This window comes from Schistocerca piceifrons, chromosome 2, assembly GCF_021461385.2.
Source record: "Schistocerca piceifrons isolate TAMUIC-IGC-003096 chromosome 2, iqSchPice1.1, whole genome shotgun sequence".
NCBI classification, from domain to species: Eukaryota; Metazoa; Arthropoda; class Insecta; order Orthoptera; family Acrididae; genus Schistocerca; species Schistocerca piceifrons.
The window spans coordinates 1,091,262,826-1,091,287,124 of NC_060139.1; the positions used below are offsets into that span (position 1 = coordinate 1,091,262,826).

Consider the following 24,299-nt stretch of genomic DNA (forward strand, 5'->3'; position numbering starts at 1 on the left):
CATTAAAATTGTGTTAGGATTGGAACTCACTTGGTTCTTTTTGCAGCCATTGGATATTTCATGGGCAGACTCACAAATTCAGCTTGTTGCATCTTTTCTCCTCTGTATGAATAAAGCTAGAGTTTCTTGTTTCTCTCTTTCTGTATGTACATAAACTGAGAGACTGTGGTACAAATATAATAAAAATGAAATAAGGTTCTTCACTTACCAGAGTCATTCCATCTAATGATCTCATGTATATTCTGTACTGCTTGATTTTTCCATTAGGGTATAGTGGTGGTAACCACGACACAAGCATTGTTCTTAAGTCTGCCACCAATACCTTCATATTTTCCGGTTCACCTGGTACTGTAAAATATAATTACTCTCTCTTATACTATCCAAAAGCATTTTAAAAGTGTCAATCTAATAAGCAACAACATAAATACATTGCTACAATAATTTACTGTTATCGTAAAGCAACAAAAGTAATACGAGATATGTGTTTGACATACATTTGAAAATGCATAAACGAGCAGCTGAATCTGTCAATACTCAAAGAAATTATATTTGCAAAGCACAATTTGCAGATAAGAATTTGAACATTTATAGCTTTAAATAGATTGTATCACATTTCAAATCATGTGTTGAACTACAATCTGAAACACATTTTTGAAGCTAAGCTATGTATCAGAGACAGAAAGGAATACTAATACCTTAACTGTTCCAGTAAAAGTACCCTACCATTATTACCAATATTTCACCAGGCAGCTGAACAACCCCAGACAGGGTCTCCTGGACAATAATGCCATATGATCATTTCTTTTCACTAAACTTCAGTGAATTGGTGCTCAAAAAGTTTGAAGAATTTTAAGGTTCATTAATAATGATGTGATTAACAAGTCCCATTTCCCATACACAGGAGACATTGAATAGTGAAGAAGTACAAAACAAACAACTCAAGCATAGGATCTTAACTTACAAACTTGTATCCGTCTTGAAAGCACAAAACACACATAGCTACAATGTCCTGCTACTGCAGTCCAACTGCCGAGTGCCCTGAACATCTGTCTGCTCCTCTGCCCTCTTTGACAAGACCACTGGCTAATGAGGTTGACTTTTCATATTATTACAGGAGTGTAAATAGATTTTGGACAAAAGGGGGGAGGGAGGGATGCATGGCACAGTCGGCTCAGGTGAATTCAAGCAGCCCACTGAAAAAATCTTTTAGAAATGGATGCATTATAGAAAGCACTGTCATCACATACCCCTTTCGCTCTCCACTAACTCCTCCACCTCATTCCAAATCGGAAATGGTTCTCATAACTGACTACTGTCCACATTACCAGATTGAGCGATGTTTGCCATTTGGATTACTAATGGTAGAATATTGAGCAAAATTTGTAAATAAATGCAACCATATTGATATTTTTGTTGATAAACACAATTTTTGTATGACAAAGACAAATCCAGGTGTATCTTTATCCAATGATTTTAATTTAATGTTATTTGTAATGATATTTACTGCTTCAGTGTCATGTGATATACTGCAACTCCAAAGTTCTACCAGTCTCCAAATACGGACTAACTACTATAAACAGGTAAATAGGCAGTTGTAGTAGAGTGTACATATTTTTAACTTCCCATAGCACTAGCAAATGAATCAGGATCACTTTTCTTCTTCTTTCTTGTTACAAACTTATCCATACTAGAAACTATCACAACAGCACACAGCACAAAAACAATAAATGGTAGCACTTGCATTAAATACAGCTGCAAGTAAGAACTGAACTGGTTAACAAAACAATGAGTCCAAGAAAGGCCAACAAATGGTCTTGGCTAAAATAGGAATGGCAATAGCTAAAATTGCTGTAAATGTTTAGATAGTTTAAATCTATTGTTGGCCTTGCTAACTATTGATATTGTGTATCCCTTTTTCATCATACAATTGAAGATCAGAATGTCTTTCAATTTCCAGAGCCTCTGATCTCCTCCCTTGGCTACATCCTTGCACTGAGCCACACACAGAACAAAGAATAAGGATCACTTCATGGCAGGGACAGGTTGCTTTCTTTGCATTAATTCTCTTCATCCCATTGTTTTTCGCAGTATGAGTTTATGTGCAGTACTCCCCTCATAACCCTCTAAATTGAACCAATAGAAAGCATATAAAAAGTAACTGGGAGTGTCTGGTGTAGCCTGAAAAAGAATGCAAGTTCATAAGCAAAGCTGCTATTTCTAGATTGTGCTTTTGTAACTGTACACCCTGAAAGCCTCCAATGCATTGTGAATGGCCATCTTTTCTCATTCTACTGCTTGAATTCAACTCAGGATTTTCTGATATTCTTTAAGTTTTCAAATACATGATTTTCTAAAGTGAACTTCCTTTTAACACATATATATTTTGGTACTTTTAATTTATGAAATCTGATTAAAAGGATAGAATGGAGATAATGTTGACTAAATGGTTTCAAGCAATTCAGTATCACCATCATAGATTAAATAATTAATTGGATGAAACTAACATGTGTCATACCATCCTCTTGTGTTGCACAGATGATAGGTTGGCTGCTCACACCATCACCTTTACTTGTGAAGGCTCGAACTTCTATGCTGTAGTTGCAGAAGTGATCAAGTTTACTCAGTTCCACCTTTTGATCTCTTGTAATATGTTCTGAAGGCATAAATACCTCTGTGAATAAAGATTGAGAAGTCTATATCTGCATAACAACAACAGCTCAACAATGTCAGCATCATTACAACTATAATTGATGTAATAAATGTCATACGAAGCATCATAAACTAGTCCTTCCTCACCCAATAAAATATCCCATTTCCTCACATTATGTGAAGTATGCATACTTGTACTGTAGGACAAGTCAGCTTAATCTTTCACTGTAAAACATGTAACCCACGCATCACAATTTAAAACAACAAGTTCACAAATGTGGGTCATATATTTTAAATGAGAACTATTTTGAAATAAAAATAAAACAAGTAGAATTCTCTTAGCTATTATATTTTTATGTGAAAGCCTATGCATTAATCTACATTTTTTTACAAAATTTTCCTCAATATTTGGCATGCTTACGTTTGTTTGTGAGTATTGAAATGTCTCCTATGACTGAGGATCCTGTCCGTCAGTTGTGAAATGGGTGAGAGCTTCTAAAGATGGCAACATTATTACACACAAATAAGAAAGAGCAATCTCAAAGTAGATAAGGAGGATGGAGTATACTTATGAAGACCACAATACCTTGTACTTCGTAATTTACTCCATGCAGTACAAAACCATGGTGTATTATCAGCAGATTCTTATGAATAATTTCTCTTGTTTGAAGGGATAAATTGTGGATACGTATAGAATTTATTATGTATACCCTGTTTTTTCCATTATCTTATGTACTTCTGAGTGTGTGTGTGTGTGTGTGTGTGTGTGTGTGTGTGTGTGTAAAATGGCCACATCCATACAGTGAAAAGTGACTACAGAAGAATGAATGAATAAATAAATAAAGAGTAAGAATTTGCACGATCAGGAACCAAGTGAATGACCTACAGTCATTCCTGACAATTTGGTGCACAAAATTAATGAAAAAGTGAGAAAGAACAGACACTTTTCATGAAATCCTCCCCACTCCACCAAGAGTCTCTTTCCGCCATCCACCTAACCTTCGTAACCGCTTGGTTCATTCCTATGAAATCCCCAAACCACCTTCCATACCCTCTGGCTCCTACCCTTGTAACTGCCCCCGGTGTAAACCCTGTCCCATGCACCCTCCCACCACCACCAACTCCAGTCCTGTAACCCGGAAGGTATACACGATCAAAGGCAGAGCCACGTGTGAAAGCACCCACGTGATTTACCAACTGACATGCCTACACTGTGAAGCATTCTATGTGGGAATGACCAGCAACAAACTGTCCATTCACATGAATGTACACAGGCAGACAGTGTTCGTTGGTAATGAGGATCACCCTGTGGCTACATATGCCTTGGTGCACAGCCAGCACATCTTGGCACAGTGTTACACCGTCCGGATTATCTGGATACTTCCCACTGACACCAACCTATCAGAACTCTGGAGATGGGAACTTGCCCTTCAATATATGCTCTCTTCCTGTTACCCACCTGCCCTCAACCTCCGCTAATTTCAAGTTGTCGCCCCTCATACATAACTTGTCACTCAACAATACCTTTGCCTCTGTACTTCCACTTCGACTGACATCTCTGCTCAAACTCTTTGCCTTTCCATATGTCTGCGTGTGTCTGTATTTGTGCGGATGGACATGTATGTGTGTGTGAGTGTATACCGGTCCCTTTTTCCCCCGAAGTTAAGTCTTTCCGCTCCCGGGATTGGAACGACTCCTTACCCTCTCCCTTAAAACCCACATCCTTTCGTCTTTCCCTCTGCTTCCCTCTTCCCTGATGAAGCAACCGAGGGGTTGCGAAAGCTTGAAATTTGTGTGTGTGTTTGTGTTTGTTATTGTTTCTATCAACGTACCAATGCTTTCGTTTGGTAAGTTACATCATCTTTGTTTATATATATGGATATGAATATAATAGAGGGAAACATTCGACGTGGGAAAAATATATCTAAAAACAAAGATGATGTGACTTACCGAACAAAAGCGCTGGCATATTGACAGACACACAAACAAACACAAACATACACACAAAATTCAAGCTTTCGCAACCAACGGTTGCTTAGTCAGGAAAGAGGGAAGGTGAGGGAAAGGCGAAAGGATGTGGGTTTTAATGGAGAGGGTAAGGAGTCATTCCAATCCCGGGAGCGGAAAGACTTAGCATGGGGGGAAAAAGGGACAGGTATACACTTGCGCGCACACACACACACACACACACACACACACACACACATACATCCATCCATCCACACATATACAGACACAAGCAGACATTGTAAAGGCAAAGAGTTTAGGCGGAGATGTCAGTCAAGGCGGAAGTACAGAGGCAAAGATGTTGTTGAATGATAAGTGATGTACGAGGGGCGGCAACTTGAAATTAGCGGAGGTTTAGGCCTGGTGGGTAACGGGAAGAGAGGATGTATCGAAGGGCAAGTTCCCATCTCTGGTGTTCTGACAGGTTGGTGTCAGTGGGAAGTATCCAGGTAATCCGGACGGTGTAATATTGTGCCAAGATGTGCTGGCTGTGCACCAAGGCATCCTTAGCCACAGGGTGATCCTCATTACCAACAAACACTGTCTGCCTGTGTCCATTCATGCGAATGGAAAGTTTGTTGCTGGTCATTCCCACATAGAATGCTTCACAGTGTAGGCAGGTCAGTTGGTATATCAGGTGGGTGAAAGCACCCACGTGGCTCTGCCTTTGATCATGTACAACTTCCGGGTTACAGGACTGGAGTAGGTGGTCATGGGAGGTGGGCGGTTACAAGGGTAGGAGCCAGAGGGTAGGGAAGGTGGTTTGGAGATTTCATAGGGATGAACTAAGAGGTAATGAAGGTTAGGTGGACGGCGGAAAGACACTCTTGGTGGAGTGGGGAGGATTTCATGAAGGATGGATCTCATTTCAGAGCAGGATCTATGGAAGTCGTATCCCTGCTGGAGAGCCACATTCAGAGTCTGATCCAGTCCTGGAAAGTATCTTGTCACAAGCGGGGCACTTTTGGGGTTCTTCTTTGGGAGGTTCTGGGTTTGAGGGGATGAGGAAGTGGCTCTAGCTATTTGCTTCTGTACCAGGCTGGGAGGGTAGTTGCGGGATGCGAAAGCTGTTTTCAAGTTGTTGGTGTAATGGTTCAGGGATTCCGGACTGGAGAAGATTCATTTGCCACGAAGACCTAGATTGTAGGAAGGGACCGTTTGATGTGGAATGGGTGGCAGCTGTCATAATGGAGGTACTGTTGCTTGTTGGTGGGTTTGATGTGGACAGATGTGTGAAGCTGACCATTGGACAGATGGAGGTCAATGTCAAGGAAAGTGGCATGGGATTTGGAGTAGGACCAGGTGAATCTGATGGTTGAGGTTGGAGAGTAAATTCTGGAGTTGTTCTTCACTGTGAGTCCAGATCATGAAGATGTCATCAATAAATCTGTACCAAACTATGGGTTGGCAGGCCTGGGTAAACAAGAAGGCTTCCTCTAAGCGACCCATAAATAGGTTGGCGTACAAGGGGGCCATCCTGGTACCCATAGCTGTTCCCTTTAATTGTTGGTTGAAATGGCTCTGAGCACTATGCGACTTAACTTCTAAGGTCATCAGTCGCCTAGAACTTAGAACTAATTAAACCTAACTAACCTAAGGACATCACACACATCAATGCCCAAGGCAGGATTCGAACCTGCGACCGTAGCGGTCGCTCGGTTCCAGACTGCAACACCCAGAACCACACGGCCACTCCGGCCGGCTAATTGTTGGTATGTCTGGCCTTCGAAAGTGAAGTAGTTGTGAGTCAGGATGAAGCTGGCTAAGGTAGTGAGGAAAGAGGTTTTAGGTAGGGTGGCAAGTGATCGGCGTCAAAGGAAGTGCTCCATCGCAGCGAGGCCCAGGACGTGCGGGATATTTGTGTATAAGGAAGTGACATCAATGGTTACAAGGATGGTTTCTGGGTGTAACAGATTGGGTAAGGATTCCAGGCATTCGAGAAAGTGGTTGGTGTCTTTGATGAAGGATGGGAGACTGCATGTAATGGGTTGAAGGTGTTGATCTACATAGGCAGAGATACGTTCTGTGGGGGCTTGGTAACCAGCTACAATGGGGAGGCCGGGATGATTGGGTTGTGACTTTTAGGAAGTAGGTAGAAGGTAGGGGTGCGGGGTGTTGGTGGGGTCAGGAGGTAGATGGAGTCAGGTGAAAGGTTTTGTAGGGGGCCTAAGGTTCTGAGGATTCCTTGAAGCTCTGCCTGGACATCAGGAATGGGATTACCTTGGCAAACTTTGTACGTAGTGTTGCCTGAAAGCTGACACAGTCCCTCAGCCACATATTCCCGACGATCAAGTACCACGGTCGTGGAACCCAATCTCAGCCGGATGAATGACGATGTATTGGTCAGCCTTCAGATCACAGATAGCCTGGGCTTTAGCTGTGGTGATGTTGGGAGAAGGATTAAGGTTTTTCAAGAAGGATTCAGAGGCAAGGTTGAAAGTGAGAAATTCCTGGAGGGTTTGGAGAGGGTGATTTTGAGGAAGAGGAGGTGGGTCCCGCTGGGACGGAGGACAGAACTGTTCCAGGCAAAGTGCTGTCATAAGCTACCGCTTGCACACCAGTTGGCAAAGAGGTTGCAATAAGACCGATAATAGGTGCTGCATCAAGTGCGCCTATGAGGAGAGAGGTCAAAGACAGACCTGCAAGCAACGCGCCGCACCGTCAACGCCCTCTTGACTGCAAGGATTTAGATCACCACCACAGACTGGAGGGCCGTGCAGTCACAGACAGTCAGCAAGTTGCAGACAGAGTCAGTTTCAATTGCAGTCAGCTCAGTTACTAGCTCAGTCACTATTCTAGTTAGAATCTGTCAGTTCACATCACTGGCTATGAGAGTGTAGAGTTTACAGCAGGACTTGTACTTAACCAGCAGTGAGGCTAATGTGGACAATTAAAGAAGAGATCGTACAAAAACAGATTGCTTAAAGATAAGTAGCTTCTTGTTCTTATGAATCAATAACCCTGTTAATACAAATGCGCAGTTGGGTTGTAGAAAGAGGATATTGGCCACCAAACAACATCCTCTCCTTGCTTCCCAAGGTACAAAACTCAACAGTGGCAATGAGATGACACAAAAAACGTAAAAAGTGGGGAAAATGTAAAATGCAGAAATGTAAAAATAGTGTTTTACTGTATATAAATACAGGTGCTAGTTTACCGTTTTTATCAAAAATCTTAAAAAATTCTTCATTGATTTTGTTTACATTTTTACATAATAATCTAGTAAACATTTGGTCAGATATAGTCTATATATTTTAATATATTTGGTAAATACATATATGCATACTGTACAGGTGTTTCAGAAGTGATAGTCTATATTCAGGGATATGACTGGACTGACCATTTGAAACAAAAAAATTGAGTAAACATGGAATCTAAAACACATATCTTAAGAGCTATTGGCAATTCTTGCTCTTGATCCTGTGAAACAAATCTCTTCTACTGCAAGCTGTTTGCTTTCCATATTTTGGGAAGTGGCAGGATGGACCAAAACAAAAAAAAAGTCCAGTAAACATGCTCTAAAATGCTTACATTGCAAGTTATAAGCATTTTTTCATTAGAAGAGTTATTTTCAAAGTACCAAAAATGAAAAAGTGCTCATTGCTCTTAAAGTACCACTCAGTTGCCACTCCCATCATGCAATGTAGCTGTTGCCCACAGTGTGGCTTCAGCTGCCAGAGGTTGCAGTTATGTGTGTGTGTGTGTGTGTGTGTGTGTGTGTGTGTGTGTGTGTGTGTGTGTGTGTGTTTTACATTCCACCCTGGATTTTCCATTGTTTGATATGTTAGACTGCAATATAATTAATATCAGCACTGTAATAGAATAGTGCTACATGGTGCTAATTCATTGTATTGCACATACACTCCTGGAAATTGAAATAAGAACACCGTGAATTCATTGTCACAGGAAGGGGAAACTTTATTGACACATTCCTGGGGTCAGATACATCACATGATCACACTGACAGAACCACAGGCACATAGACACAGGCAACAGAGCATGCACAATGTCGGCACTAGTACAGTGTATATCCACCTTTCGCAGCAATGCAGGCTGCTATTCTCCCATGGAGACGATCGTAGAGATGCTGGATGTAGTCCTGTGGAACGGCTTGCCATGCCATTTCCACCTGGCGCCTCAGTTGGACCAGCGTTCGTGCTGGACGTGCAGACCGCGTGAGACGATGCTTCATCCAGTCCCAAACATGCTCAATGGGGGACAGATCTGGAGATCTTGCTGGCCAGGGTAGCTGACTTACACCTTCTAGAGCACGTTGGGTGGCACGGGATACATGCGGACGTGCATTGTCCTGTTGGAACAGCAAGTTCCCTTGCCGGTCTAGGAATGGTACAACGATGGGTTCGATGACGGTTTGGATGTACCGTGCACTATTCAGTGTCCCCTCGACAATCACCAGTGGTCTACGGCCAGTGTAGGAGATCGCTCCCCACACCATGATGCCGGGTGTTGGCCCTGTGTGCCTCGATCGTATGCGGTCCTGATTGTGGCGCTCACCTGCACGGCGCCAAAAACGCATACGACCATCATTGGCACCAAGGCAGAAGCGACTCTCATCGCTGAAGACGACACGTCTCCATTCGTCCCTCCATTCACGCTTGTCGCGACACCACTGGAGGCGGGCTGCACGATGTTGGGGCGTGAACGGAAGACGGCCTAACGGTGTGCGGGACCGTAGCCCAGCTTCATGGAGACGGTTGCGAATGGTCCTCGCCGATACCCCAGGAGCAACAGTGTCCCTAATTTGCTGGGAAGTGGCGGTGCGGTCCCCTACGGCACTGCGTAGGATCCTACGGTCTTGGCGTACATCCGTGCGTCGCTGCGGTCCGGTCCCAGGTCGACGGGCACGTGCACCTTTCGCCGACCACTGGCGACAACATCGATGTACTGTGGAGACCTCACGCCCCACGTGTTGAGCAATTCGGCGGTACGTCCACCCAGCCTCCCGCATGCTCACTATACGCCCTCGCTCAAAGTCCGTCAACTGCACATACGGTTCACGTCCATGCTGTAGCGGCATGCTACCAGTGTTAAAGACTGCGATGGAGCTCCGTATGCCACGGCAAACTGGCTGACATTGACGGCGGCGATGCACAAATGCTGCGCAGCTAGCGCCATTCGACGGCCAACACCGCGGTTCCTGGTGTGTCCGCTGTGCCGTGTGTGTGATCATTGCTTGTACAGCCCTCTCGCAGTGTCCGGAGCAAGTATGGTGGGTCTGACACACCGGTGTCAAAGTGTTCTTTTTTCCATTTCCGGGAGTGTAATACCATAACAGATCAAGATATTAAAAGAAAACCAACAAACTTATTTTCTTGTAATTTGTTTCCTGATCTGAAAAACTGCACCATCCATAATGAAGCCAGATCTGAATCATGTTCTTGGATGTGGGGGTTGCTGTCTGTGAATAGCTGAAAATCACCCTGACTACTCTCAAGCAAATGGAAGCTGCTGAGAATGGGTGTTAGAGGGGTATCAAGACCATGTACCCGAAAGACTGAAGGTACCCCAAGTACTACTCTCTCTTGTGGATACTGTCTCCTGTAAAAGTAGTACAGGATCTATCACCACTCGTCAACTTGACAGTGAATGGCACATAACTGGTATGTGTAAGGGCCCTGGGAGGAAACAAGAACCAGGGAGAACTCAAGCAGAAGTCAAGGTATCACACCTACCCCTTAATCAACAACTTCACATTGCTTTCTCTCACTGAAACTGAACAGATCCTGAATCACTGAGACACACATCACCTGCTGTAAGATAGTGCTTTTTTTTATCCCCCCTTCCAGCCCACTCCATCAATCTTCTGATTGGTTTCACCTGACCTGCCAAAAATTCGTATCTTCTGTCTCATGTCATCCTCTTCATCTAAGAGTAGCAATTGCATTAAATATACCCAATTATTTGTTGGATAAATTCCAATGGCTGTTTTTCTCTATAGATTTTATTGTGTACAGCTCTATCTTTCATTTGCACTAGAAGTAGTATAATAATCATGCCTATTACATAGTGTTTTCTATTCTATAATTAAAACAATTAATTATTGAAATACAGAAGGAAGCAGTTACCATTAAGATCACTGAGAGCTCTGTAGATCACTTTGTATCCTAATAGTATTCCATTGACCTGTGATTGTGGTGGAGGTGTCCACATCACTAGAAGACTTTGTGATGAAATAGAACTACACTGTACATCTGTAGGTGGTGCATCTGGAACTGAGATACATGTACATTGTTCAGAATTGCTCCCAAGTTTGGCAACACAAATAAATTACGTGGACTGGTCATTATTGTTATGTTCAAACAATATGCTATCATGATAAATTTATCGACAAGATCCATGAATATAACTTATTGAATTTAATTGGTGCCTATCATGAATTTAAAGGAGATATCTGAATTTTATGTCATAACATAGATCATAGATATACAAGTAAATAGTTATGAATATAATAGAGGGAAACATTCCACGTGGGAAAATTATATCTAAAAACAAAGATGATGTAACTTACCGTGATGTGACTTTGAGATGATGTAACTTTGTGTGAACTTAACTGTGAGATTCACCTGGTCCTACTCCAAATCCCATGCCACTTTCCTTGACATTGACCTCCATCTGTCCGATGGTCAGCTTCACACATCTGTCCACATCAAACCCACCAACAAGCAACAGTACCTCCATTATGACAGCTGCCACCCATTCCACATCAAACGGTCCCTTCCCTACAGCCTAGGTCTTCATGACAAATGAATCTGCTCCAATCCGAAATCCCTGAACATTACACCAACAACTTGAAAACAGCTTTCGCATCCCGCAACTACCCTCCCGACCTGGTACAGAAGCAAATAACCAGAGCCACTTCCTCGTCCCCTCAAACCCAGAACCTCCCACGGAAGAACCACAAAAGTGCCCCACTCGTGACAGGATACTTTCCGGGACTGGATCAGACTCTGAATGTGGCTCTCCAGCAGGGATACGATTTCCTCAAATCCTGACCTGAAATGAGATCTATCCTTCATGAAATCCTCCCCACTCCACCAAGAGTGTCTTTCCGCCATCCACCTAACCTTCGTAACCTCTTGGTTCATCCCTATGAAATCCCCAAACCACCTTCCCTACCCTCTGGCTCCTACTGTTGTAACTGCCCCTGGTGTAAGACCTGTCCCATGCACTCTCCCACCACCACCTACTCCAGTCCTGTAACCCGGAAGGTGTACACGATCAAAGGCAGAGACACATGTGAAATCACCCACGTGATTTACCTGGCTACACTGTGAAGCTTTCTATGTGGGAATGACCAGCAACAAACTGTCCATTTGCATGAATGGACACAGGCAGACAGTGTTTGTTGGTAATGAGGATCACCCTGTGGCTAAACATGCCTTGGTGCGCGGCCAGCACATCTTGGCACAGTGTTACACCATCCGGGTTTTCTGGATACTTCCCACTAACACCAACCTATCAGAACTTCGGAGATGGGAACTTGCCCTTCAGTATATCCTCTCTTCCCGTTACCCACCAGGCCTCAACCTTCGCTAATTTCATGTTGCCGCCGCTCATACCTGACCTGTCATTCAACAACATCTTTGCCTCTGTACTTCTGCCTCGACTGACATCTCTGCCCTAACTCTTTGCCTTTACAAATGTCTGCTTGTGTCTGTGTACGTGCGGATGGATGTGTGTGTGTGTGTGTGTGTGTGTGTGTAATTGTATACCTGTCCTTTTTTCCCCCTAAGCTAAGTCTTTCCGCTCTCGGGATTGGAATGACTCCTTACCCTCTCCCTTAAAATGCACATCCTTTTGTCTTTCTCTATCCTTCCCTCTTTCCTGATGAAGCAATCATTGGTTGCGAAAGCTTGAATTTTGTGTGTATGTTTGTGTTTGTTTGTTTGTCTATCAACATGCCAGCACTTTTGTTTGGTAAGTTACATCATCTTTGTTTTTAGATACAAATAAATAGTTAAATTTACAAAATAATATGGAAAATAAACATGATACTTTTTAAGTCACCTTGAGTCACAATTAGAGTATAGTAATATAGCCCATAGTACAGAAATGTTGATCCAATAGATTTTGGATCTGTATGCCCAAAAATTCCATCCCTTCAACTGATATTTTGATTGTATACCTTTCATCCATCTTCAAGTCAGCTGACAGATTCAGTTAGCTCACCCCCATCCATTGTTTGAAATACAAGAGCCACAACACTGCACTGTGGCTACACGAAAATGCACAGTGATGTGGCTCTTGTGTTTAAAATAATGGACATGAGTGCTTTGCTTGAGTCTGTCGGCTAACTCAGAAAATGGTTGAAGTAGAAGAAATGATGTTTCTGTGGCTGCATGCCCAAAATATGGTGAATCACTTAATGAACCACAAAAATATGAAGCTGTCCATTAAAAGAATTGCTGCACTTCTTAGAAATTACAGTCTATGATGGTTCTGACTTCATTTAACAGCTACTGTTGGAAGGCTTTGAAATTTTAATTGCCTATAGTAATGGTTGAAATGGGAGTAAATGATGAATGCTACAAGATGAGACTCAACAAATAATTTATCTACATTAATCATTGTTGAGCTCTGTGGCTGTGGATTATATTATTTTAAGAAATAAGCAACCAGCTACTTTTTTACATATTATTATTTATGTATCGGACTTTGATCCATTTTCAATTGGTATAATACATGTTCCAATCTTCTGCTGTGCATCATTAATAAATAGACAGCGGCATCCCGATTTTGCTGTCAATGTTTTAACAATGTACAACTCAAGACATGTATTATGCCAATTAGAGATGGATGAAAGCCTGAAATGCATATTGGTATAAATAAAAATACATAAAAAATGGAATGCCTGCTGTAGTTCTTAAAATAAAATGAGACTGGGTAACTCTCCAATTTAATGCAATGGTACATTTTATGTTGGTAAACATCTATAATGGGCAGAAAAAGTAGCCTTGTCAACAAAAATTCTGTTGAGAAAATTAATAAATTATGAGACAGAATTTCTTTCCAGTACTTTACTTTTAAATGTGGTGCTACAGAAGAATGCTGAAGATTAGATGGGTAGATCACATAACTAATGAGGAAGTGTTGAATAGGATTGGGGAGAAGAGAAGTTTGTGGCACAGCTTGACTAGAAGAAGGGATTGGTTGGTAGGACATGTTCTGAGGCATCAAGGGATCACCAGTTTAGTATTGGAGGGTAGTGTGGAGGGTAAAAATTGTAGAGGGAGACCAAGAGATGAAAACACTAAACACATTCAGAAGGATGTAGGTTGCAGTAGGTACTGGGAGATGAAGAAGCTTGCACAGGATTGAGTAGTACGGAGAGCTGCATCAAACCAGCCTCTGGACTGAAGATCACAACAACAACAACAACAACAACAACACAACGTAACTTCACAGATATGACAGAACAGAGTGAAAAGCAAAGTGAAATTATGGGAAGACAAATAAATAGTGCAGTAATTTTTTTCTGCTGTCCTAAACTACCTTTACTCTTCACTCTGTTCCTGTACACTGAAGCTGCACAGTGTTCACCAACATACCACCACTGCGCTACTCTCTCTGACTGTCCCTCCTTTCATTTTTGTCTGCCGAGGTCAGCACCAGAGGTGGATCCTTTTTGTCCTAGGCTCTGACTGGCCTGTGTTTCCTTTTCAACCTTCCCCATTCCATCCCTCTCTACTCCTGAGGAAGGAACTAGTACTTCCAAAAGCTACGATGGTATCATATTTTTTACTTTCATATTTATCTGCTGGCAGTACTAAACATTTTGTTCTCTGAAGGTAAGCATTAGTTAGCGATTCTGAAACAATAATCTTTATTTTTATCACAGTTGATCATATAAAGCTTGAATTCTGTTTCTGATGACCAGGACTACATGGGCCTATAATCTTCATTAATAAGATAATTATCCTCCCAACCTTGTACAAAATCAAATCTCCCATGCCTTATCTTCCCAGTCTCCCACCACCTTTCAAAGTCCCACTGTCCAGCCACAGAGGAGCATTCCCCTCGTAACCACCCATGACTGGAGCAACTGAAATTCTCCAACAGGGTTTTGATTACCTCTCACTGTGCTCTGAAATGTACTGCCCACTATCCTTCCCACCCCTTCCACAGTGGTATTCCACTGTCCACTGAACCTACACAATATACTTGTCCATCCCTACACAACCCCCGCTCTCAATCCCTTACCTCATGGCTCATACCCCTGTAATATATCTAGATGTGAGACCTGTCCCATACATCCTCCCACCACCACATACTCCAGTCTGGTCACTAACATCACCTATCCAATCAAAGGCAGGGCTACCTGTGAACCCTGCCATGGTCTACAAGCTAAGCTGCAACCACTGTGCTGCATTCTATTTGGGCATGACAACCAATAAGCTGTCTGCCAACATGAATGGCCACTGGAAAACTAGGCCAAGAAACAAGTGGACCACCCTGTTGCTGGACACTCTGCCTTCATTTCAATGCCATATGGATCCTTCCCACCAACACCAGCTTTTCTGAATTGTGCAGGTGGGAACTTTCTCTGCAATGCATCCTACGTTCCTGTAACCCTCCTGGCCTCAACCTTCATTAGTCACTGTTCTCACCCATCCAGGCCCTTCTGTGTTCCCATTCCAGCCCTACTCAGCCATCATTTCACCACCACATGCAGTCTTTTTATTTCTCTCCTCTTCCGCTACTGCCCCCCTCCCCACTTCCTCCCCACCTCTCCCCTGCCGTCCATCTAACCTGCAGCACTTCACTGGCTGCCACTTCCCACCATACTATCCCTCCCCCTCCCCACCCCAGCCTCCTCCTCATCCCCACCCAATCACCACTCCTATCATGCACTGGTGATGCTGCTCGCAATGTGGTTTCAGATACCTGAGACTGCAATTTTGTGTGTGTGTGTGTGTGTGTGTGTGTGTGTGTGTGTGTGTGTGTGTGTGTTTATTGTTGAAGGCCAATGGCCAAAAGCTTGAATTGTGAGAATCTCTTTGTTGTCCCTATCTCCGACTCACATCTCTGATATATGGTGAGTAGCAACTTTCCTTCTCGTAATATTTTTATATTCCATCCTGGTTTTTCCATTGTTTGATTCGCTGATAAAAACATTAGGCCAATTCAAACAAAATATGTTAATTCTTAGTACCTCTTGACTAAATGGATGGGCTGATTGCAGACTTGGTGTCTTCACTCTTGCACATTTGAACACTGTGCGCATCATAGCTACGGATTATGTTGAAGGAAGGCATCAAAATTGAGGTAGATGTCTATACAATGACATTTGATTCTGTTATAGTTTTTGAGAAATTTGAGAAGTTGGAGCTGTAACTTAATTCAAGTATACTGTATTTATCTGAGATCATGGCTTTTGGACAGTCATTCAGTTTTATTAATTCTCATACTCAAAATACTTTATAACTGTCTCCAATTTTCAAACAGAAACACACACATGTTGAGTGCAGAAAGGGATATTCCAAAGTGTATTGTATACCACTCTTATAGGCTGTAATATTAATAGTTTCAGAAACAAAAATAAGCTAATGGGTATCACCTCTCAGAAAATGATAAAACTACTGGTGGTGTCTCTTAAAGATGTGATCTCTCAGGTTTTCTTGGTGTCTATAATTAATGGTGTGCTTCCAGATGTTCTGCTGATTGTTTTTCCAGGCAGAAAGTGCACATAACAGTAAAACTTAGGGCACCTGAAGTAGTTAGCTGAGACAGATGTAGAAATATTGTGTCTAAAATGGATACAAATCAGCAGAACACAAACACTACTCACACAAAACTGCTGTCTCAGGCAACTGAAACCATACTGCGAGCAGCAGCACCAGTGAATGATGGAAGTGGCGACTGCATGGGAGTAAGGAGGAGGATGGGACAGCGATGTGGAGGAACAGTATGGTGGGGTTGGCAGACAGTGAAGAGCTGCAATTTAGACAGTAACCAGGGGAGATATGGGGGGGGGGGGGGGGGGGAGAGCAGAAATAGGGGAAAGGGAGAGAAATAAATTTTGTATGTGGTAACTCCCGCACCTTTCCTGTGTCACATGATCTTGTACCTCAACCTATGAACCTGCCCCCCCCCCCCCCCCCCCACACACACATACAAACTTTATCTGTTCTATCCTAGTTTGCACCCACTAATTCCACCTCATCAAGTCACATCTGCCATCCCCCTTCTTCACACTTATCCACTCTCAGACCGCTACCCACAGTTCCTCCACTGACTTTCCACAGTTCCTGCCCCTTTACCACGTGGTGCCCTACTCATCACTGTTGATGCCACCTCCATGTACACTAACATTACTAATGCCCGTGGCGTTACTGCTATTGAATACTACATTTCCCAATGCCCTTTGTATTCCAACCCAACAACCTTCTTCCTACTCACCATTCTAATGCTTTCTTAGACGACAAGAGACATTGCGGTGTTGGGTTGCATGACTCACACGTCTCTTCCAGTTGACTTACACATTGTATGTGCAGCCGATTCTCTTCTTTGGGTAATCAGTTACAACACTCTTGCCATTTAATTCTTCTCCAAAGTCTGTATCAGGTTAAGGGGAATATTATTAACCAGCTCTACATTCCTGCAATAAATTCTGTACTCATTGCCTCCTGTCAGTTAAATGGTAACATATTTCCAACTCTCGTCCCAAAGTAACAATTATTATGTACAAACTCCAGCAAGCCAACTGGTTCCAAGATAAATGTTTAGAATCTACTATAAATTCATACAATTACATACATTCTGCCTCATTCAGAGCCAAGACGTAAGAGTCTCTCTCTAATACACACTTCATCTGTCTCTGTAACAATCCTCATGACACCACACACCAAGGAACATGATGAAAACATTCTTTGACTTTTTGATATGATTTCCAAGGCACTGTTGGTAACCACTTGTCGGGGCTGCTCATCTGACACAGCTCCTGGCTCCTCCTGACAGCTGTCCTTCCTGCACACACAGACATGTGTGGCACAGTAAAAAGGCTCTCTCACCCTTGTCATTAAAATATCAGGTGTTCAAGAGGGTGGAGAGCCAAGTGTTTCTAGAATTTACCCTGAAATTCTCGAAGCACTACACCATAACCAACAATAACCTCACCCACAATTACTTCTCCTCTAACACCATTACCTACAAACAAATGCAGGGTAATGCTAAGTGCACCTGTATGGCACCATCCTATGCCAACCTACTCATGGGCCATCTGGAGCAATCCTTCCTTAAAATCCAGAATCTTAAACCCCTCACCTGGTTCAGATTTATTGATGACATCTTTGCTATCTGGATCGAACCAACAAGCCACCTTCCTAGATGTTGACCTCCACCTCAAAGATGTCTACATCAATACCTCCGACCATATCAAACGTACTAACCACCAGCAATACCTCCACTCTGACAGCTGCCACCCATTCCATACCAAGAAGTCCCTCCCTTACTGCCTTGCCACCCATGGTCATTGCATCTGCAGTGACGAGAATCCCTCTCAGAATGTACCAAGGGTCTCACTGAAGCCTTCACTGACCGTAATTATCCTCCCAACCTGTACAAAAACAAATCTCCCATGCCTTATCTTTCTGGTCTCCAACCACCTCCCAAAGTCCCATGTCCAGCCACAGAGGAGCATTCCCCTCATAACCACCCACTACCACCCAGGACTGGAACAACTGAATTACATTCTATGCCAGAGTTTTGATTACCTCTCATTGTGCCCTGAAATGAGAAATTTGCTGCCCACTATCCTTCCCACCCCTCCTACATTGGTATTCCACTTTCCACTGAACCTACACAGTATACTCATCCATCCTTACACAACCCTGATCTCAACCCCTTACCTCATGCTCATACCCATGTAATATACCTAGATGCAAGACCTGCCCCATACATCCTCCTACCACCACCAACTCCAGTCCGGTAACAAACATCACCTATCCCATCAAAGGCAGGGCTACCTGTGAAACCAGTCATGTAATTTACAAGCTAAGCTGCAACCACTGTGCTGCATTCTATGTAGGCATGACAACCAATAAGCTGTCTGCCCGCATGAATGGCCACTGACAAACTGTGGCCAAGAAACAAGTGGACTACCCTGTTGTTGAACACTCTGCCAAACTTGATATCCTTCATTTCAATGACTGCTGTCTGTCCACATGAATGGCCACTGACAAACTGTGGCCAAGAAACAAGTGGACCTCCCCGTTGTTGAACACTCTGCCAAACTTGATATCCTTCATTTCAATGACTGCTTCACAGCCTGTGCCACATGGATCCTTCCCACCAACACCAGCTTTTCTGAATTGTGCAGGTGGGAACTTTCCTTGCAACACATCCTATGTTCCTGTAACCCTCCTGGCCTCAACCTTCATTAATCACTGTCCTCACCCATCCAGCCCCTTCCTGTTCCTATTCCAGCACTACACATCCATCATTTCACCAATACACCCAGTCTTTTCATATCTCTCCTTTTCTGCTACTCCCCCCCCCCCCCCCCCCCCCACTCCTCTGCCCTCTGTCTAAACTGCAGCACTTCACTTTCCGCCACCCTCACCATACTATCCCTCCCCTTCCTTGCCCAGCCTCCTCATTACCCTACCCAGTCACCACTCCCATCATGCATTGGTGCTGCTGCTCGCAATGTGGTTTCATTTGCCTGAGACTGCAGTCGTGTGTATGAGTTGCATTTGCACATGTGTGTGTGTGTGTGTGTGTGTGTGTGTGTGAGAGAGAGAGAGAGAGAGAGAGAGGGATGTTTGTCAGTGCTGTCTGGCAACACCTGTTTGCAAAGTATGACACCTCGTAGAAAAGGTAACTGAAAGGGACTGGAGCAAAATTAAGATGTTTAATCATTATTATGATTCTGAGTATCTAACAACAGATGTACAAAACAAGACCAAGAAAAACTTGTGAGATTTCTGTTACTGAGAAAAATTTAATTAACCTGTAAAAAAGCTTCCATAGAATTTGTTCAATATTTCTTTCTGTAAAAATGTGAACAAGAGTCCACACCAACCAGTTTTACCCATGCTACTTAAAAAAAATTGCAGATATTATCCATTAAAATTAGTGTCATGCATGCAATTTCTAATTTGATTACAAAAAGCTCCAATTGTTTTGAATGTAAAATAATATGAGCCAAATTAAAATTTTGAAGAGTCAGTTATTTATCTTTTTACCTGTCAATTAAACAAATATTGATATCTTCCTTGATAAGCTGCAGTGTACTGAATATACTGGTACTAATGTACAAAAGCAGGCAGAAGTGCATACGATCCAAACTCAGGAAATCTCTGCCCTTCGATTTTCTTTTCAATAGTATTTCAGAGATTTCCTTATGGCAGGACCCAGAGTCACATTGTACTGACTAATGGATTCAGTTCCAGATTGATTTTCATGAAGGATATTTTTTAAAGAGGTCTAATTCCAGCATTTTTAAAGAAATCTTTGTGTGAACTTAACTGTGAGAATTTTTAGCTGATCTTCTGCTACTGATCTTCTAAGTTGGAAACTTTTGCATAAAGTCTGCAAAATCATTTATCGTACAATTCAGTGAATTTTTTGGCTATCCAATTTGTATAACATATGTACCCATTCTAGTCTGCTTCTGAAACTCCAAAAATATCAAAATGAAAGTTTTAGATCTACATTCATGAGCAGTTCAATACGAGGCTGCTAGAAAGCAGCTCCACAATCCCTGCTGACAGAATGTTCCTGAATCTACTCCAACACAATTCCTGGAGAATAAGTTAGTAGATTGTTTGGCTGAAGGTGCAAATTGCCTGATAGATGCAAACACATGGATCCAAAACACCAGACAATGGGTTCCCATACTGTGGCAAGTGTATCACATCGATACTGATTGCCTTCATAGACATACTGTAGAGAAAGTAACTGATAATGTTAAATGGAAAAAATTGTTCAAAGAAATGATGAATAAAGCAGCAAAATTCAGGAACAAAATAATTATTTAGCTCTATAACCATAGTCTGCAAACCACTGTCAGCAAACCAGAGCACAGCAGGGGGTATATCCCATTGTACCAGTTATTAGGGCTTCATCCCATCTCATTCATGTGTGAAGCAGAGCAAGCATGATAGAAATACCTCTGTGTGAGAGGTAATTAGTCTAATCTTGTACTCACAGTTGCTACGAGAGCAATATGTAGAGGGTTGTAGTGGTGGACACCTGTCAGTATATGGTAACCATTTTGCATCCTCATGTTCACCCTCCAACAACTGATCTGCTGCCCAGGAGAAAATAAGCACTGATGGTTTGCTCTTGTCAGATGTATTTGCTGGAACTAACCACCCCAGGAACATACAACTTGTAATGACTATTATTATTGGTCTGCAAATGATGTAAATACTGATGTATTGCTATTGAGTACATTGTCCTCAGTCACGAATTGAGACTCTGCACTTATACCTGTGACATACTGTATAATTTGTAAACAGTGTATGCTATGAAGGAATTCTCAGAAACCAGTGGTGATTTTCACAGTATACATGTAGATGCAGAAGTAGAAACCAATACTAATTGGGTAATAATTAATGGAGAATGGTTGAAAATAATCTTGGGGGGGGGGGGGGGGGGGGGGGGCTACACAAGGTGCATCAACACATGAATCAAATCATAATAGAGAAGTGTGAGATGAAGATCAGCAGAAGCAAAACAACACAAGAGATGGAAAACAGAACACAGTTGTACACCTTGAAAACAACTAGCTGGTACAAGTGACTATGTTTAGGCATCTCAGATGTTGTAACACAGTGAAATAGATGTTGAAGCTAGAATAACCAAGCAAAAAGGATCACTTATCCAATAAAGTATACTACTATTTTCGAAATTAATTCACTGAACAGTGACATATGAAGATTATGTGCTACACTAGGACTCCAATTTTGATTTCTTGCTTACCATGAGGGTCACTTTTTAATCACTTTGTCTATTTCATACACACTCCTCAGACTATCCCAAACTTTCACATCACACTGTCTATATCCTTATATTGTAATCTGCTAAGAAAGTTTCGATTGGTCCAGGCAGCGTGAATGGATAGCCAAAGTGGTCAAGGTGACCACTCGTGATAAGTGAGAAATCCAGGTTCAAATCGCAATCTGGTGTATATTTCTTACATCTACATCTAAATAGAAGATCTGCAGATCACATTTAAGTGCCTGGCAGAGGGTTCATCAAACCACCTTCACGATTCTCTATTATTCCAATCTCATATAGCGCATGGAAAGAATGAACACCTATATCTTTCCGTACGAGCTCTGGTTTCCCTTATTTCATCATAGTGATCATTTCTCCCTACGTAGGTTGGTGTCAACAAAATATTTTCGCATTCAGAGGGGAAAGTTGGTGATTGCAATTTCTTGAGAAGATTACATCGCAATGAAAAGCGCCTTTCTTTAATGATGTCCAGCCCAAATCCTGTATCATTTCAGTGCACTCTCTCCCATATTTGTGATAATACAAAATGTGCTGCCCTTCTTTGACTTTTTCGATGTACTCCGTCAGTCCTATCTGATAAGGATCCCAAATTGCGCAGCAGTATTCTAAAAGAGGATGGGACAAGTGTAGTGTAGGTCAGTCTCCTTAGTAGATCTGTTACATTTTCTAAGCATCCTGCCAATAAAATGCAGTCTTTGGTTAGCCTTCCCCACAAACATTTTCTATGTGTTTCCTTCCAATATAATTTGTTTGTAATTGTAATTCCTAGATATTTAGTTGAATTTACACCTTTAGATTTGACTGATTTATCATGTGACTGAAGTTTAATGATTTCCTTTTCACAGTCATGTGGATGACCTCACACTTTTTGTTATTTAGGGCCACCTGCCAATTTTCACACCATACAGATATCATTTCTAAATCATTTTGCAATTTGTTTTGAGCTTCTGATGACCTTATTAGTAGATAAATGACAGCGTCATCTGCAAACAACCTAAGACAGATGCTCAGACTGTCTCCCAAATCATTTATATAGAAAAAGAAACAGCAAACAGCCTTTAACACTACCTTGGGGAATGCCAGAAATCACTTCTGTTGTACTTGATGACTTTCTGTCAGTTACTACAAACTGTGACCTCTCTGACAGGAAATCACAAATCCAGTCACATAACTGAGATGATATTTCCATAAGCATGCAATTTCACTAAAAGTCCATGTTTGGTACAGTGTCAAAAGCCTGATGGAAATCCAGAAATACGGAATCAAGCTAGTTGTGTTTCACAAGAACGATGTTTTCTAACCCATGCTGACTGTGTCAATCAACCATTTTCTTTGAGGTAACTCATAATGTTTTGAACACAATATATGTTCCAAAATCCTGTTGCATATCAACATTAATGATATGGGGCTGTAATTTAGTAGATTATTCCTTCTACTTTTCTTGGATATAGGTGTGACCTGTGCAACTTTCCAGTCTTTGGGTACGAATCTTTCGTCAAGCAACCGCTTGTATATGGTTGTTAAGTATGGAGTTAATGCAACAGCATACTCTGAAAGGAACCTAATTGGTATACAGTCTGGACAGAAGACTTGCTTTTATTAAGTCATTTAAGTTGCTTCACCTTCTCCAAGGATATTACTTCTGTGTTTCTCATGCTGGCAGCTGTTCTTGATTCTAATTCTGGAATATTTACTTCGTCCTTCGTTTGTGAAGGCAGGTAACTTTGAAACCTTAAGTAGGAACATTTCACTTTTGATTTTTATTGTATATTTGAATTCTAGGAGAAAAATACAAACTCTTGTATGTAGCACTTCTTTCATTACATGATAGATGGTGCTGCAATTGAGAAAAGCAAAACTGAGTTCAAAAATTGTATTATCTTGAGAAAAATGCATTGAATTGAAAAGAAAAAACCAGATGTTTTCAGTAATTGTGAAGGAAACTTGTTTGAGGTGTGTCCTTCCACCTTCCACCAATGAAGTGCTCGTCTGAGGTGTGTCCTCTCACTTCTCACCCATTGGGTGTTTTGTTCGTAAGAATTACTTCACAGTAAGTGCTCAAAATGTCACTGTCCGCTTTGATGCATTATTTGTCTGCACATGGAATGATTCAACAAAACTTACAAGTGTTTCTGTTGTAAAATTATGACCTTCAATCAGTGATATGCTGAATCATTATTAGTGGTTGTTGGCAGTTCATTATAAACTTCATTCTTCAAGTAATACCACAAATGAAAGTCAGTTGAAGTAACGTATAGTGATCTTGCAGGCCAAAACACTGGACCACCTCCTTCGATCCACCAGGGGATTGTACACATGATTTAATATGTCTCATGCTGCTACAGAATAATGTGCTGGATAACAGTCATGCTAAAACCACATTGTTTGTTGTGACCTTAAGGAAACATCTGCAAGCAATACTGAAAGATCGTGCTCCAGAAATGTTGGTATGTATCACAGTTCAACATGCCATCGATAAAGAATGGACGAATAAGTTTGTAACCAATTATTTCAACCCAAAGATTCATATTCCAAGGACTCTAAATCTTTGACTTATTATAAAAAATGATGGCTTTCCATATTTCAGCAATGCATGTTATGTTTGATCAATCATATGACCCATGAGGGGAGATATGTCAGAGAAAAATACTCGATCA

At 41.9% G+C, this 24,299-nt stretch overlaps 1 protein-coding gene across 1 annotated transcript in view; it reads right to left on the reverse strand.

The window, feature by feature from the left end:
* LOC124776150 (Down syndrome cell adhesion molecule-like protein Dscam2) overlaps positions 1-24,299 on the reverse strand; it is a 138,441-nt gene that overhangs the window by 99,864 nt on the left and 14,278 nt on the right. Inside the window, exons 4-6 of the mRNA XM_047250987.1 lie at positions 10,743-10,889; positions 2,516-2,671; positions 209-348 (exon numbers count right to left, since the gene is read on the reverse strand). Coding sequence (XP_047106943.1) covers positions 209-348; positions 2,516-2,671; positions 10,743-10,889 — 443 coding nt within the window. The remainder of the gene's footprint in view (positions 1-208; positions 349-2,515; positions 2,672-10,742; positions 10,890-24,299) is intronic.